Here is a 15,579-nt window from a genome sequence, read left to right on the forward strand (position 1 = left end):
GACGCCACGGCCTGGGACTTTAAAACCGCGCGGCCCAGCGTTTGGCACTGGAAGGGAGAAGGGCCTTGTGCGGAGGGGCGGGGTGAGGGGGAGGTGCTGGGAGAAGGCTGGGAAGGAGGGGCGGGCGGGGATGGAGCAAGGCATGTGTGAGGGCAGAGGGGCATGAGGGGAATGGGGCAGAGGCTGGTGAGGGGTGGGCATCAGGGAAAAAGAGCAAAGGGGGCAGGGGCAGTGAGGGAAGGGGGAGGTACCGGGAGGGGGCAGGGGTAAGGGAAGGTGCAGGTGCCAGGGGATTCTGGGGGTGAAGCAGAAGGGCGGACACCTGCAGGGGAGGGACCAGCACCAGGAGGAGAGAGGCAGGGCAGGTTTGTAGAGGGAGAGGGAGATGTTAAGAGAGGGGATGAGGAGGGGGTAGCTAACATGATCAGTGTGGGGCTACTGGAGGAGTGGGCACAGGGGGACACACCCCTTTTTTCTGTTTTTTTCTCCAAACGGGGGAGGCCGTGATATTGTGCTGCCCTGGGCCCTGCAAAACTCTCATCCGCTCCTGGTGGTTAAAGCAGTTTCCCCAGTGGCCCTGCCAAGGCGCCTTTTTATTTGCTTAAACATTTATTGTAATCCTAGATGCAACTTGGAGGGGCTGAGTAGGCTAAGGAGGGCTGCAGAGACCCCCCTGCACTTTGCCCTGCCCACTCTAGCTGTATGTTTGTTCTCACTGCACTTTAAAGGTGTTTAAAATGTAAAAAGAGTGTTATAGACAGGACAGAGTCTCATAACTTTTATCTTATTCCTGGTACTCTGAGAATTGCTTTCCCAAAACATTTCTGAATGGTGCACTGAAGTCCATCTACCAGTGGCCTCAAGAGGGCATCTTGTTCCTTTGCAGTTTTGAAACCATCAAGTATAATTTAAACTTAAAAAACAACAAATGGTCTGGTAACACTTGATAGACAACAAAATATATGGATGGTATCATGAGTTTTTGTGGGCACAGCCCACTACTTCAGGTGACAGGAGTTTTGAGTTTAGGCTGTACAGACCTATTTATTTTGGCTCTGCACAGCCTAAACTCAAAACTCCAGTCATCTGAAGAAGTGGGCTGTGCCCATGAAAGCTCGTGATACCACATATATGTTTTGTTAATCTATAAAGTGCTACCAGACTGTTAGTCTGTACAGGATAAACTGGAAAAAAAAATCTCTGCTACCCCCTGAAGCTGGTATAATTTACGCAGTTGCACTCCATTCCATTAGTGTACTTATCTGTGCTTGGATATTTAGGGCTTTCCCCAATGGGCCCATAACCATGGCATATTCTGCCAATAAAACCAGCTCTGCTAGATTCAGCCTTTTGACCAGCCAATACGTAATGTTAATAAAAATGTAGAATGATCAGCGGGGGGGTTAACAAAAAGAAAAGCATAAAGCAAAGAATTGCTTCTTGCATACTAATTTGGAGTCCTGGGAACACATTTCTCGTGGAACTTTCTTGTTCATTCCGTATGCACCGAATTCTCTGCACAGCCGTAAACACAGAGTTCCATCCTTTCTGGCATGGCCCAATGAACTGTGGCTTGCATTCTGCTTCCATCATTTTTGCTCCAAATGCTGAGTGTTCAATTTTAATTTATAGTGCTTAGCGTCTGGCAAAAGTGGGCCTGGCCATCTTTTGTTAGGGGTCATTTGATTCTTGTACCACATCTATAAATGAAACTAGATTCTGCAAGTGGCAGGCTCAGTGTTGGTATTTTGGTACAATTTATTCACGGTTGTTATCACTGTCAGGGACGTCTTCAGTTTTCTGAAATTCAGCTTATCAAAATGAAACCCTGTTGTTGAAAACACAGTTGAAACACACCTCCTCCCCCCCGCCCCCAAAATAAACCCCAAGCCACATTAATATGTCCCCCAATTGATATACCATGCTGGGAACAATACATTGAGGGGATCCTGGGAGAAGCTGTGACTCCACCCCCGAGCCAGACATCCTCTAGTCCATCCCTCTCTCCTGCCCCCTGCACACCAGGCCCCCCATACAGCCCCCAGCTGCTCTCCACACCTGAGGATTCCCCTGCTCTTGGCCATGCCAAGCAGTGGGGCCGCCGTTCCAGCCAGGCACTGGAGGAACTGGGTGCAAGGGGAGGCAGAAGGGAAGGGGCTTGGATTAAAGTTAGGGAGCCCGGTCAGTGGCCAGCCCTGTTCACCATGCTGCCCAAGAGTGGTTCTTGCCCTGCCCTGGCCTAGCTGATCTCCCCCCCCACTCCCCCAGTTGCTCCAATGCTAGGAGCCGGATATGCCGACTCAGGGACTTTCCCCGCGGTCTGCACAGAGGCTGGTAGGGAGCCTGTGGAGCCGCAAACTGGGTATTCGATAGCTTGGGCCAGTGGTGCTGCCTGGCATCTCCAGGAGCCTGTTGGGCCAGGGGCTTCCAGTCCAAAACTGGACACCTGCCTCCCTCATCCCTCCTCCTCTCTCCCTGCCCCCATCCCCTCACAGCTCCCCTCTCCTACCCCTCATAACTTCTGCTCCTCAGCTAGGGAGACCCACTGTGTAGGCACAAGTGCTGGGGTCCAGCCATCTGATCTGGGTGTAACTCGGCGTGTGCATTGTTGCCATGTGAGTGACTGTTGTGCTTTGCAGTCACAGGCACAGAGCTATTAGAGATGGCAAAGCCCCATTAGGTCACAGAATCTATGGCCCTGGGGCCAGGTCAGGGCGTGTCTTCCTCATATTTGCAAATTGCCTTCCCTGGGTGTGTCCAGTGCAGCTGAGATTCTTTTCTGTCTCTTTTCTCTAGAATGTAAGAAACACCTTGAACATGTAGGTGGCTCGCACTCCTGTCACACTACACAGCGCAGGGAAAGAGCTTGGAGCTGATGTTGGCACCACATCTCCCCAGGGCTCTACAGCCAGATGTTGGATAGAAATGTCTCTGACTCACTTAATTCTGAGGGTCTCATCCTTGCACAGCAGACTCTGGAATTCCCCATTCAGGGGCACAGTCTGACTTCAGATATTTCCTAGAGCTGTCACCTCCCTGGGGACTGGCTGCCTCAGGACTGTGGGGCTGGAATATGGGTCTGTCACTGCTGGGCAGTGGGTACATTTAGACCAGGGCAGCAGGGACCCAGAGTCTGTCCTACCTGAGGAATGTTTAGAGACCTGTGTGGAAGGAGCAGGGGAGGGAGAAGCTGGTGTCTCAGTCTGGTTCCTAGTGGGCAGATTCCTACAGCCCTTCTCCTGGGAACATCCTGTCCCTCATCGCCTGCAGGCCAAAGAGTGAATTGGCCATTGAGACTCAATTCCACTTTTGTCCTCAGCTGGTCTCTCTGGGCCAGAGGTGAAGAACAGCAATGGGACCTTTCAGAATCACATGCAATTGTTTCTGTCCAGGTGTGAGACGGGGCAGTACCAGCTGCCAGAGGAGATTCCCCCTGAACTGGAAGAACAAGTCAGAGGTTTCTCCCAGAAAACGATTGCGTTGTCGGAGACTCTGAGGGAATTCAAAGGTACCTAGAAGGGATGGAGTAGGGGAAAGTTGTTTAACTATTAGAAAGTATTGAATCTGGCCTCTGAAGCCGACCTTCCCCTGCCTCAATTCCCACATGGAGAATGACGGCCCCGTCATGCTGCTCTCCTTAGAGGCACTGAGCAAACAGAGTCTACTGCTTGCAAATAGAGCCAGGGGTTTGCAAACTCTGAGCCTCCCGTTGGTGTCATGGAATCAAAAAAGGTAAAGTTAATGTCATGGCAACGTCTTCGCCCCAGCACAGGTCTAGGTTTATGACAAGAGGTGGTTCGTGACTGAGAGAAACCAGGTGGGAGGGGATGAGGAGGGAAAAGTAAATCTCACTTTCAGTTTGTGTCTCCTGGGGCGGGGATGAGGCTGCATAGATGTTGGCTCCATTGCTGTGAGGTACCCAAGCGAGAGAGGACACGGAAAGTTTGACCTTTTCTTACTAAACACTTGAGTATGTTTCTGGTTTCTGATACTAGTGAAATGCAGAGTTCAGCGTGGGGACATTGTTATAAAGAGGAGAGCCTGGAATCTCACCTATCTTATCCCTTCCCCCACCAGACACTCTGCCCTTCGCACTGGAGAAAGCAAGTGGAAAATCCCTGGGAGCTTTCAGACAAGGTGAGTTTTTCAGGTGGAGATTCTTTAAATGAGAAAATTCCTGTGAACACATCTTCAAGGGATTGTCATTAAAGTTACCAGCAAACCAGCGACCATGGTGCACACAGACCTAAATCTCACCCACTGATCAGTGAGGAGCTCCAGGGGTGCTGCATGGGGACCTGTGAGCACTTTGAGAAACACTGGTCTATGGGTTTGGGATGCTATGGGAGCGAAGTTAAAGCACGCAACGGACGGCACCTTCAGGCTCAGATTTCATTGCTCAGTCAGTTTCAATATGGGGTTGGTTTCAAACAATAAATAGGCTGAAAGGCTGAGAGCTGACTGGCTTCCATGGTATCAGTTTGTTCATGGCGAGAAACTGCCGAATAAGCAAGGGCTCTTCGATCTAGTGCAGGCCTGAGCAAAATACAGCCCATGGGCCGGATCCAAGTTGCCAGGCCATCTGATCCGGCCCACTGATGTTTGGCGAGCAATGGGCTACTTCCATACTTGCCACTTCCCACCTGCAAGCCACTCAGAAAGCGAAGGTGAGCCTGGAGGTGAAGGGGGAAAGCTTCAGGCACTGCTTTCACCTCCAGGACAATCTCATTGGCTGGTTTCTGGCCACAAAGGAAGCACCGTGCCCCCTCCTCTCCGGCTCATAGTTATTCACACACGCACATGGCCCTGCTGCCTGTGTGAGGGTTGGTCAGGCTCCTTGCCTGCCTCAGAGGTGCTTGGCTGCTGGCCAGGAGTCACTCAGGTAAGTCTCCTGGCCAAAGCCTGCCTCCGGCATCCAAGTCTCCCTTCTCCGCCTCCCACTCCACATACCCAAGTGAAATGTAGAGTTCAGCAGGGGGGAAGGATAGCTCAGTGGTTTGAGCATTGGCCTGCTAAACCCAAGGTTATGAGTTCAATCCCTGCAGAGGCCATTTGGGGCAAAAGTTCATCAGGTATGGTACTTGGTCCTGCTGAGAAGTCAGGGGACTGGACTCAAGTACCTTTCAAAGTCCCTTCCAGTTCTAGGAGATAGGCAATCTCCATTATTTCAGTACCCGGGTTTGGTTCTTTAAAGGATTTGAAACCACAGAGAGAGGAATACTTCTTTTTAGGGTTAAACAAAGATTATTTATTTTTTCTATTTACTTTATAATCAATTTTCCATTTAAATCAATTCATTATTTTTGATTCTTTTAAGACAATATAATATACAAAGAAAAAGTAGAAAAACAGTACAGTTAAAAATAACAAGAAATAACTTCTCCTACTGATATACCCTCCTGAGTTACCTTTAAGAAATTTATGGAGTTAACAGTTATATAATACTCACGTTAAGAAAGATAGAAGCATTGCTTAGATTCAGGAGATATTCTTTTCTTTATGTTTTTCCTTTCTTTGGATTTTTCGTTGCAACTTACGACCGGTATTCATTCCCCTTTCGGAGCTTATTTGTTCCCCTTTCGGAGCTTACGTACGGCAGCGAGATTCAGCGCCGGGGAGGGAGCCCTGGTTGATCAGACCTGGCTTTTCGGATTTGCAACCCGTCCGCTCGTGGTCTGTTTCAGCCCACCTTATATACCCTGTTTCGGTATTTTGGTACTCCTCCACTCACCTGACAATTGCTGACGTTAGATTTTTGTTGTCTCATTCTGCCCTTACAAAAAACTTTCGTCTGCTCCATTTGGGGTAATCAGCACTTTGTTGCATACTGCTGTCTGAGTTACTTACTTCCCTAAAAGCGGGGTTATTGTTGGTCAACCAATCAAATTTTGTTTTTATTTTTATCTCCTGTATCTGAGTGCTGCCTTTCCTTTCCACTTAACAATTAAACTGGTGCTCATTTGACATATTCTGGGTAGGCCTCAATACCTTCCTTTCACATCCCCCCGTGTCAAATGAGACACTTTAATTACAATAACTCTATTTCCCTCTGTGCTTGTGCATCTGCTATTTGCTCATTTTCTATTTGTTTTATTTTCATATATTTTATAGTTTGTTTTTGGGAGAATATTCCACACATATATAATATTCTTATCACAATTATTAATATTATTATTGCACAAACAATCCAAAACCATTTTCCTGATATCAACATGGATAAAAAGTTCCAAACACTTGCTCCCCATCCTATTGCACTTTCTATACCCTTATTAATTGTTCCATCCAAATCATTTAATATGTCCACAATTGTTATGGGTGATTCGTCCACATTCCTTACAGTTTGATTCTTGATTGCTAGCTCAAGAAATTTTCCATTTTTTAACAAAATGTTCCAATTTCGTTTCTCCACGTCCAGATTTATAACCTCTATTTTTTGTAAGTCCAGTTTTTGTATTGTGAAATGCTCCACTCGTAATATTACTTGGGCGTCTTGGAAAGTTTGTTTTGTTATGGCTTTCACTTCTCCTGTTAAAAATCGGATCCACAACACCGTATTTTGTTCAATAGTCTTATTGCCTTTTCCAGTGCAGTTGTATCCCATTTGTGTTAAGTTCCATAGTCCATTTACATTACAAAAAGGTACGGTGACATTCATTTTAACTGGTACAACATAACATTTATTATGCATTATCTTTTTGCTTAACAATTGCCAAATTGAGTCACTACAGTGACAAACAATTAAATGGGTCTGGTTAGAGCCTATGTATTCTTTACATTTGTTTGGTAACCAATTAATTTTACCCGTTAATGTGGACACAACTTTCTGTCCATTAAACAATGCTGGTTTACACATCCTGAACTTTTCTGAACTATTACACCAACGCTCAGGTGTAGTAACCATTCCTCTTCCCCATACTTCACTTGTTTCTTTATATCCTACTTGTTGGTACACCATTTCGGTACCCGGGTTTGGTTCTTTAAAGGATTTGAAACCACAGAGAGAGGAATACTTCTTTTTAGGGTTAAACAAAGATTATTTATTTTTTCTATTTACTTTATAATCAATTTTCCATTTAAATCAATTCATTATTTTTGATTCTTTTAAGACAATATAATATACAAAGAAAAAGTAGAAAAACAGTACAGTTAAAAATAACAAGAAATAACTTCTCCTACTGATATACCCTCCTGAGTTACCTTTAAGAAATTTATGGAGTTAACAGTTATATAATACTCACGTTAAGAAAGATAGAAGCATTGCTTAGATTCAGGAGATATTCTTTTCTTTATGTTTTTCCTTTCTTTGGATTTTTCGTTGCAACTTACGACCGGTATTCGTTCCCCTTTCGGAGCTTATTTGTTCCCCTTTCGGAGCTTACGTACGGCAGCGAGATTCAGCGCCGGGGAGGGAGCCCTGGTTGATCAGACCTGGCTTTTCGGATTCGCAACCTGTCCGCTCGTGGTCTGTTTCAGCCCACCTTATATACCCTGTTTCGGTATTTTGGTACTCCTCCACTCACCTGACAATTGCTGACGTTAGATTTTTGTTGTCTCATTCTGCCCTTACAAAAAACTTTCGTCTGCTCCATTTGGGGTAATCAGCACTTTGTTGCATACTGCTGTCTGAGTTACTTACTTCCCTAAAAGCGGGGTTATTGTTGGTCAACCAATCAAATTTTGTTTTTATTTTTATCTCCTGTATCTGAGTGCTGCCTTTCCTTTCCACTTAACAATTAAACTGGTGCTCATTTGACATATTCTGGGTAGGCCTCAATACCTTCCTTTCACACATTATATTATATTAAACTCTTTGTTCTCTTCCTGCATTCAAGTATGCAAGAAGCTCTTCATGGTCAGAAACCCCTCAGTCCCCTATTTGTCCACTCAGCCACTTCTCTAAATTGACCTTACTTTAAATATCTCATGAGTAGTTGGCTAATCCAGTGCCCCAGATCACACTTGCCTCCTTAACCAAATTCCTTCCCAGACCCCTCTTTCCCTCCTGCATCCCAAGCCCTCACCCAAAGCTCCTTTCTTCCCCTACTGTCCTACCCATTCGCTGTATTTGCCGCTTAATATCTTGGAAGAGTGCAGCTCTCAACCACTTTCCAAAATCTTGGAGTGCCTCCCCCCCCCCCCCCCATCAAAATGAATTGCCAATCCCTGGTCTACTGGATACAGCTCAGTGAGAGCCAATAAGTGAAAGCTGCAGCCGGAGAATTTCAGGCTAGAGAGGAGGCACAAATATTTGATGGGTAAGAGGATTGCCTGCTGAAACAAACGAGCAAAGAACTGGTGGTTTCTCCATCTCTTGATGTCTTCAAATGAGCACTGGGCAACTTTCTAGAAAACATGCTGTGGGGGAACAGCTTTGTGCCTGGGTAGCTGGGCTAAGTGTCATGTCTTGTGCCGCAGAGCGGACAGCCTACATGGCTAAGGATAGCTTCTGATGTCATGAATCCATGAATTTTAAGGTCTTAGCTTGCAAACACTCAGCACACGTGTTTAATAATATGCATCTAAATACTCATATTAAGTATTTTCCTCTCAGTTGTGGAGAGAGTTTCTAAAGTCTGTCAGATGCGAGAACCAAAATTTGGGCTGCAAATCAATGCATGAAGACTGAGGATTATAAATACTGCAGCCCAAATTAAATTAAACCTATGTCCATGTTCACACAGATGAATATGTGACTTGTTAGCAGAAACATTGGTTGCTGAGAACTGAATCCCATTGTTGCAGGCAAAGTAATGTAACTCAAGCCAGGTATTGAGAGAAATAAATACAACCTTCGGATCTAACTTGTGGGTGGTGTTTATGGAATATCTAGACTCAGCGTTTGCCCAAAACTGCAAAGTCCAGCCTGTTTTTCACCAGGGACAGAGTGTGAGCAAAATTGTGTGTGGAAAGGATTAAAGCCCTTTTTGAAATGTCTCCAATTCCCCTTTTCCCCCTGCCAGGCTGCAGAACACCCATATCTCACTCCGCCTCAGCCCCTGGCCTGCAGAGCCAGGGACAAGAAATGGCTGTGGCAAAGCTGGTGAGCTTCGAGGAGGTGGCTGTGTATTTCTCTGAGGAGGAATGGGCTCTGCTGGACCCGGGCCAGAGAGCCCTCTACAGGGATGTGATGCAGGAGAATTATGAGGCTGTGAGCTGGCTGGGTGAGGATTCCTATCCCCTTGTTTAACAGAAGCTGGGTGGGCTCTGGAGCAGCTGGGTTGGGTTTGGTTTAGGGTCGCTCATTGCCTGAACCCCCAATATCAGCAGTATCTGCCCCAGTAATCCTGGCTCCTTTGTGAGGTGAGAGGAGGTTCAGTGACATAATAGTGGTGCTGCTCTTCCCACAGCCAAGCTCTCATTGTGGTCCCCACCATCTTTCCCATGTTGTGCCTTGGCTGGAGTGTCGGTGGAAGGGTCCAAGCAAGAACGGCAGGGACCAGAGTTGTGGGGCAGGGTGCAGCTGCTCTTAGCGTCTGCAAGGTCTTCTTGTCCTATTGTGCTGAGCCCCTGGAAGGAAGGCACCAACTCAGAGTCTTGATTCTGTACAAGCCAGAGAGGCACCAAATGGCAGGCCCGATTGGCCACAAGAGGATGGCTGTTGCTGCTGGCAGAGTAGAACCAAGGCTGCAGGAGGGGAGCTGAGTTGCAGGAGCATCTACAAGCAGCAGAGAAGCAGCCCATCCTATCTCCATCTTGGCTGGCCACAGGAACAGGTTGGCACTGCCCTGGCTGTCTGCAGGACTGACCGCTGTTGTGGGCAGCTGACAGGGCCCACCATGGCACAGTCAGTCAGGATCAGGAGTGTGGACCATAGGCAGGGCCTGAAGTGGCCAGCCAAGGATTCATTTTCCTGATCAGACAATTCCCCTGCCTCCTTCTGGCTCAAGTAGAGCACCTGAGCCCAAGAGCAGGGCAATTCCATCCCCCAGCCAAGAGCTTTGTGGGCAGAGCCCATAGGGCTCTAGAGCTCTGCTGGATCCTTTCCCTCCCAGGCCTAGAGACCTCACATGTGGCAGCTCAAGTATGAGTCCTGGCTAGAGGCATTTGTCAGTCCTGAAAGTCTTAGAGCTCTCCCCTCATGAGCAGTGTGTTCCTGTCCTGTCCAAGTATGGAACAGGCCCTAAAGGAGACTGAGTTGTATCCTGTAAGAGTGCAGCAGAGCGCTCAGTTCCCCATGGGAGTCAGCTGGGCTATTCTCAATATGGTGGTGGGGCGGGGGGAGGATGGAATTAGTGTGTCCTGGGATCTTGTACCAGCCAGAGACCAGTCTCTGGAAGGAGCCTGCCTGGATAGGAGACTCAGATCCTGGCTTTGGAAGCAGGAATGGTGCAGACCTTAATGAACAAGATCAGCACTTGGTTAATTGCTCCCCGAATAGGATTTCCAGTCTCCAAAACTCGTGTGCTCTCCTGGGTGGAGAAAAGGGAAGAGCTGCAGATCCCGGATCTCCAAGGCTGTGAGGAAGGGGAGATCATCAGTGACTCCCACACAGGTGAGAAATCAGCTAAACTGACTCAAACCAATGTCTGTATTCTCATAGCAGATGTTGGTTGTGTGTTTTCATCCAGTCTGACTGGCCCTTCAGCCTGTCATCAACTCCAGTCTGAGAGAGCAGGGTGGGAAATGTGTTATGGGGGTGCAGGGTTAACTCAGCTCAGGATTACTGAATCTTTCCAGCCATTCTTTGGGTTTCTCCCCCATTTTCTGTTCTCCATTCAGAATTTTTCTTTCAGCTCAGCACAGGGAATGACTCCTGTGTGGTTTCTCTCTCCATCTCAGCAGGTGATGGGATGCTGAATGAGAACAGTGAGAGGAGTCTTCAGGAGGAAGAACCTGAGCAAATGGCTCCATGTGGGGTGTTAGTGGGACGATCTGAAGGGCATGTTTCTCAGAGTCCTGAGCAAGGAGAGACTTCTGATAGTCAGCGTAGTCTACAAAGGCAGCAGGGAAACCGTCCAGGAGCAGGACAGGATAAATCCAGTCACAGGAGCAGAAGGTTGAAAACAAACACAGAAACTGTTCAAAAGAAAATCCCCCATCAACATTCACCTTGTGCTTGCAGTGACTGTGTAACTCTTATTAAACATGAAAGAGCCCACACAGGAGAGAAACCCTTCAGCTGCTCTGACTGTGGGAAAAGCTTCAGTCACAGGTCACACCTTGTTATCCATAGGAGAGTTCACACGGGAGAGAAACCCTTCAGCTGCTCTGACTGTGGGAAAAGCTTCAGTCGGAGGTCACACCTTGTTATCCATAGGAGAGTTCACATGGGAGAGAAACCCTTCAGCTGCTCTGACTGTGGGAAAAGCTTCAGTCAGACCTCAACCCTTGTTATCCATAGGAGAGTCCACACAGGAGAGAAACCCTTCACCTGCTCTGACTGTGGGAAAAAATTCAATGACAGGTCACAGCTTGTTAGACATAGGAGAGTCCACACAGGAGAGAAACCCTTCACCTGCTCTGACTGTGGGAAAAAATTCAATGACAGGTCACAGCTTGTTAGACATAGGAGAGTCCACACAGGAGAGAAACCCTTCACCTGCTCTGACTGTGGGAAAAGGTTCGGTCGGCAGTCACACCTTGTTAGCCATAGGAGAGCCCACACAGGAGAGAAACCCTTCAGCTGCTCTGACTGTGGGAAAAGCTTCAGTCGGCAGTCATACCTTGTTACCCATAGGAGAGCCCACACAGGAGAGAAACTGTTCAGCTGCTCTGAGTGTGGGAAAAGCTTCTGTCAGTCCTCAACCCTTGTTATCCATAGGAGAGTCCACACAGGAGAGAAACCCTTCACCTGCTCTGACTGTGGGAAAAGCTTCACTCGGAGTTCACACCTTGTTATCCATAGGAGAGCCCACACAGGAGAGGAACCCTTCACCTGCTCTGACTGTGGGAAAAAATTCAATGACAGGTCACAGCTTGTTATCCATAGGAGAGTTCACACAGGAGAGAAACCCTTCAGCTGCTCTGACTGTGGGAAAAGCTTCAGTCACAGGTCACACCTTGTTACACATAGGAGAACCCACACAGGAGAGAAACCCTTCATCTGCTCTGACTGTGGGAAAAGTTTCGGCCAGCGATCATACCTTATTTCCCATAGGAGAACCCACACAGGAGAGAAACCCTTCAGCTGCTCTGACTGTGGGAAAAGATTTAGTCAGAGCTCAGCCCTTGTTATCCATAGGAGAATCCACACAGGGGAGAAACCCTTCATCTGCTCTGACTGCGGGAAAAGATTCAGACAGAGACCACACCTTGTCATCCATAGGAGGAGTCACACAGGGGATAAACCGTTCAGCTGCTCTGAGTGTGGGAAAAGCTTCAGTATTACCTCAACCCTTGTTAGACATAGGAAAACCCATACAGAAGAAGCTAGTCACCTGCTCTCACTGTAGGAAATGCTGCAGTCAGAGGTCACACCTTGCTATCTGTGAGAACTCTCACAGTAGAGAAATCCTTTAACTGCTCTGACTTTGGGAAATGCTATAGTGAGAGTTCAAGCCTTGATGCATATAGTTGAATCCACATAGGTGAGAAACCCTATAGTAGTGGTGAGCAAAATTTTTCTCTGTTGACAGAATACAGCCTGCCTAAGGCTTTGATCTTGTCCACAAGGCAGTGCCAGGCCCCACCTCCAAATGAAGATGTACTGAGGGGGAAGGAGCTTAGCCCAACCCCCTCTTCATGCTTTGTAACCACTAGAGAGGAGGCAGCGCTAGGCTGAGCCTTTGCTACACAATCTGAGGCTGGCATTAGAGGCACTGCTGCCACTGCACTGCTGGCCTCAAGGGCCACATGACCATGTCAGGGGTGTCTCTGGGGCTGGTCCTGGGTTGCATGGCTGCAGCAGCAACACCTCCAACCCTAGACTGAATGGGTGCAGTAGTGGTGCCTGGTGTCCGGGGCTGGTCCTAGTCTGTGTGGCTGCTGCTGCAGCAGCTGAGCCTCCCTCCAGGGTGACCAAGACAGTGTGACTGGAGATGTTGCTGCAAGGGGGCCCAAAGCCAGGTAATATTTGTTGTCCTTCCCAGACATTCCCTCCCAATCTCCTCAATTCACTTTCCCCCGGCAGCCAGCACCCCCAGCTTGCACTGACACCCTTCTTTTCACTTGCACCCTCTCTCCTGGCCACACACTGCACCTTCCCCCAGGCCAGACACCTGCCTGCTTCTGCATCCCAGATCCTTCTTCAAGACCCCAATCCTTTCTTGAGACCCCTGTCACTTTATTGGATTTGAAGGTGAGCATACTCACCTTAAGATCATTGCTGTACTCACGGGAAACTGTTTGCCCCAAATTTGGTACAGAGTGGGCCATGCAAGGTGTCAAATGCAAGCTGATATTGTGCTGATTCTATGTGTGGTATTCATGTACTAGTTTGGAGTTTGTATGGGGAGTTATGACTATGGGCTCTGCTGACGCTGTGCATGGACTGCCTGTCATGAGGAAGGACTGTCCAATGAGTGACTATGCTAATCAGTATGGCTCCAAGGACAATGGTTCTCAGGTTGGCCAATACACACCTGAGGAATGCGTGTGGAAAGGTGCAAAGCATCCAGGGCACAATGGCTGCTGGCATATGAAACAGGTCACTTGACCATGTAACTAGGTCCAGCTTGGGAGACACCACTAATGAATATCAAATGCCAGGAGGGGGCTCCCTCTTGTCTTCAGTCTTGCTACTTATCCCAGATGCAGCCTTGCTAAGGACAGAGACACAGGAAGGATTGCTGACCCATCCTGACATACAATGTACCCCAAAGACTTTTATGCTAGCAGTTTGTAACATCTCTGCTAAGATCCTGCATCAAGAACTTGCTGATTGATGTATATAATGTATTCTCCTTAACAGCCTTACTCTCAACCTTTTCTTTCTTTTATTAATAAAACTTTAGATTCTAAAGGATTGGTCCACTGTGATCTTGTGGGTAGATCTAAAGTATAAATTGACCAGGGATTCATGGCTGGTTCTTTGGAGCCAGGTGGATCTGTTCTGGGTTGGAAAGATTGGGTTCTATAACCACTCACCTGTGTATAAGCCCAGGGCTGATTGTGGCATAGGAAGAGCTGGGGTATTTGAGGGGTTTTGTTCATGAGGCTTCCTGCAGGCTGGATTGGCAGCTGAAGTGCTCAGTGTGTCTGGTTTGTGGCCTATTTTAGAAAGGTCTCCAGTCAAGGGCTGTCAGCAGTCCTGGTTTTGAGTAATTTTCCCTGAGTGGATTCCCTCAGCGATGCTCAGGCCCGACCCAGCCCGGCTAATCACACGATGCCCTCTGCAAACCTTCTGTAGATTACTGTTGCTAATGGAAACTCACGGTTAATTACATAATTAGTCAAGCCATTTTGCTAGTACAGCATCTGGGCAGTTGCATTTAAATTATTAAAGAGATTATACCTTTTAACTTTCTCATGTTAGTTGATCAAACTTTATTTTAAATTATGTAAAATATTTATGTCCAATACATACTGTGGAGGTAGGCCTCGCTAGCCTGGCCAAAGACTGAACCGTACGCAGTGCGTCCTGCGTCAGAAGCGAGCTTCCTAAGCAAGTTGAGCAAGAAACCACAATGCTGTTAAACAAACAAAGAAAAAATCACACTGCTTGCAATTTGTTATCGGGTCAAGCAGAGATTACCATTTAAGGATAAAGTGCCTTACTTCCTCTTTTCTCTGTAAATTTCCACTTTGACTTTGTAAGAAGGTATAAATATCTCAGGCATTTGAGTGTGAGGAAGGGGCTTGTATTGGTAAGGGGTGACTCCCTGGCATCTGTGACAACCCCCCCCACCCCCCAGCTGGGTTATTAAGGTGGTTTTGTCTGTCTTGAACCCTAAAGCTAACGTGTGTTTATTCCACGACAGCTGGGAGCAGCTGAAACCAAGACCCCTGTTCTACTGTGTCAACAATCTCTGAGGTGGCATAAAATCCCCTCTCCAGTTTCTAACCCTGAAATATCATCATCTTTATGATGTCATTCCCGGCCTCTTGATACAGCTTTTGAACTCAACTGCAGAGCTATGTCTACACTGATGGGTTCTTGTGCAAGAATGGCTGTTCTTGTGCAAGAATCTGCAGAGCGTCCACGCTGCCCGCCTCCTTTTGCGGAAGAAGATTTACAGTACGGCATGGTAAGAGAGGACTTCTTGTGCAAGAGCTATGCTCCTTTTTTAACAGGTGTAAGCCCTCTTGCACAGGGGCTCTTACATAAGAGGGCAGTATGGACGCTCGGCAGGGGTTTCTTGTGCAAGAATTCCCTATGGCTAAAATGGCCATCAGAAAGTTCTTGCACAAGAGAGCATCCACACCGCCATGGATGCTCTTGCACAAAAGCATAGCTCACACAAGGCGTGTTCTTGCGCAAAACTTCTTGCACAAGAACCCAAAAGTGTAGACATAGCCCAGATGTTTGCTTACCAGAGATGCCAAAATAGACTAAGCCATCTTGAGAAAGGGTTCTGCCAAAGCCAGGGATTGAACCAGTACCCTTCAAATCTTCCATCTAACACACTCTCTACTGAACTACTTTGGCAACTGTCTGCAGCTTTCTAAGGCCGACACTTCTATCAGGCATGTTTTTTCTGT

At 47.4% G+C, this 15,579-nt stretch overlaps 1 protein-coding gene across 1 annotated transcript; it reads left to right on the forward strand.

Moving 5' to 3' along the window:
- The first annotated feature begins 273 nt into the window (after nt 1-273).
- On the forward strand, nt 274-13,903 carry LOC142824074 (uncharacterized). The gene is made up of 5 exons (XM_089773770.1): nt 274-3,508; nt 4,078-4,137; nt 8,961-9,161; nt 10,379-10,492; nt 10,780-13,903. Exons 1-5 carry the CDS (start codon nt 3,373-3,375, stop codon nt 12,390-12,392), a joined length of 2,124 nt encoding a protein of 707 aa, XP_089629896.1. The 5' UTR covers nt 274-3,372; the 3' UTR covers nt 12,393-13,903.
- Nucleotides 13,904-15,579: the final 1,676 nt, after the last annotated feature.

This window comes from Pelodiscus sinensis, chromosome 28 (genome assembly GCF_052426305.1).
Source record: "Pelodiscus sinensis isolate ZL-2025 chromosome 28, ASM5242630v1, whole genome shotgun sequence".
NCBI classification, from domain to species: Eukaryota; Metazoa; Chordata; order Testudines; family Trionychidae; genus Pelodiscus; species Pelodiscus sinensis.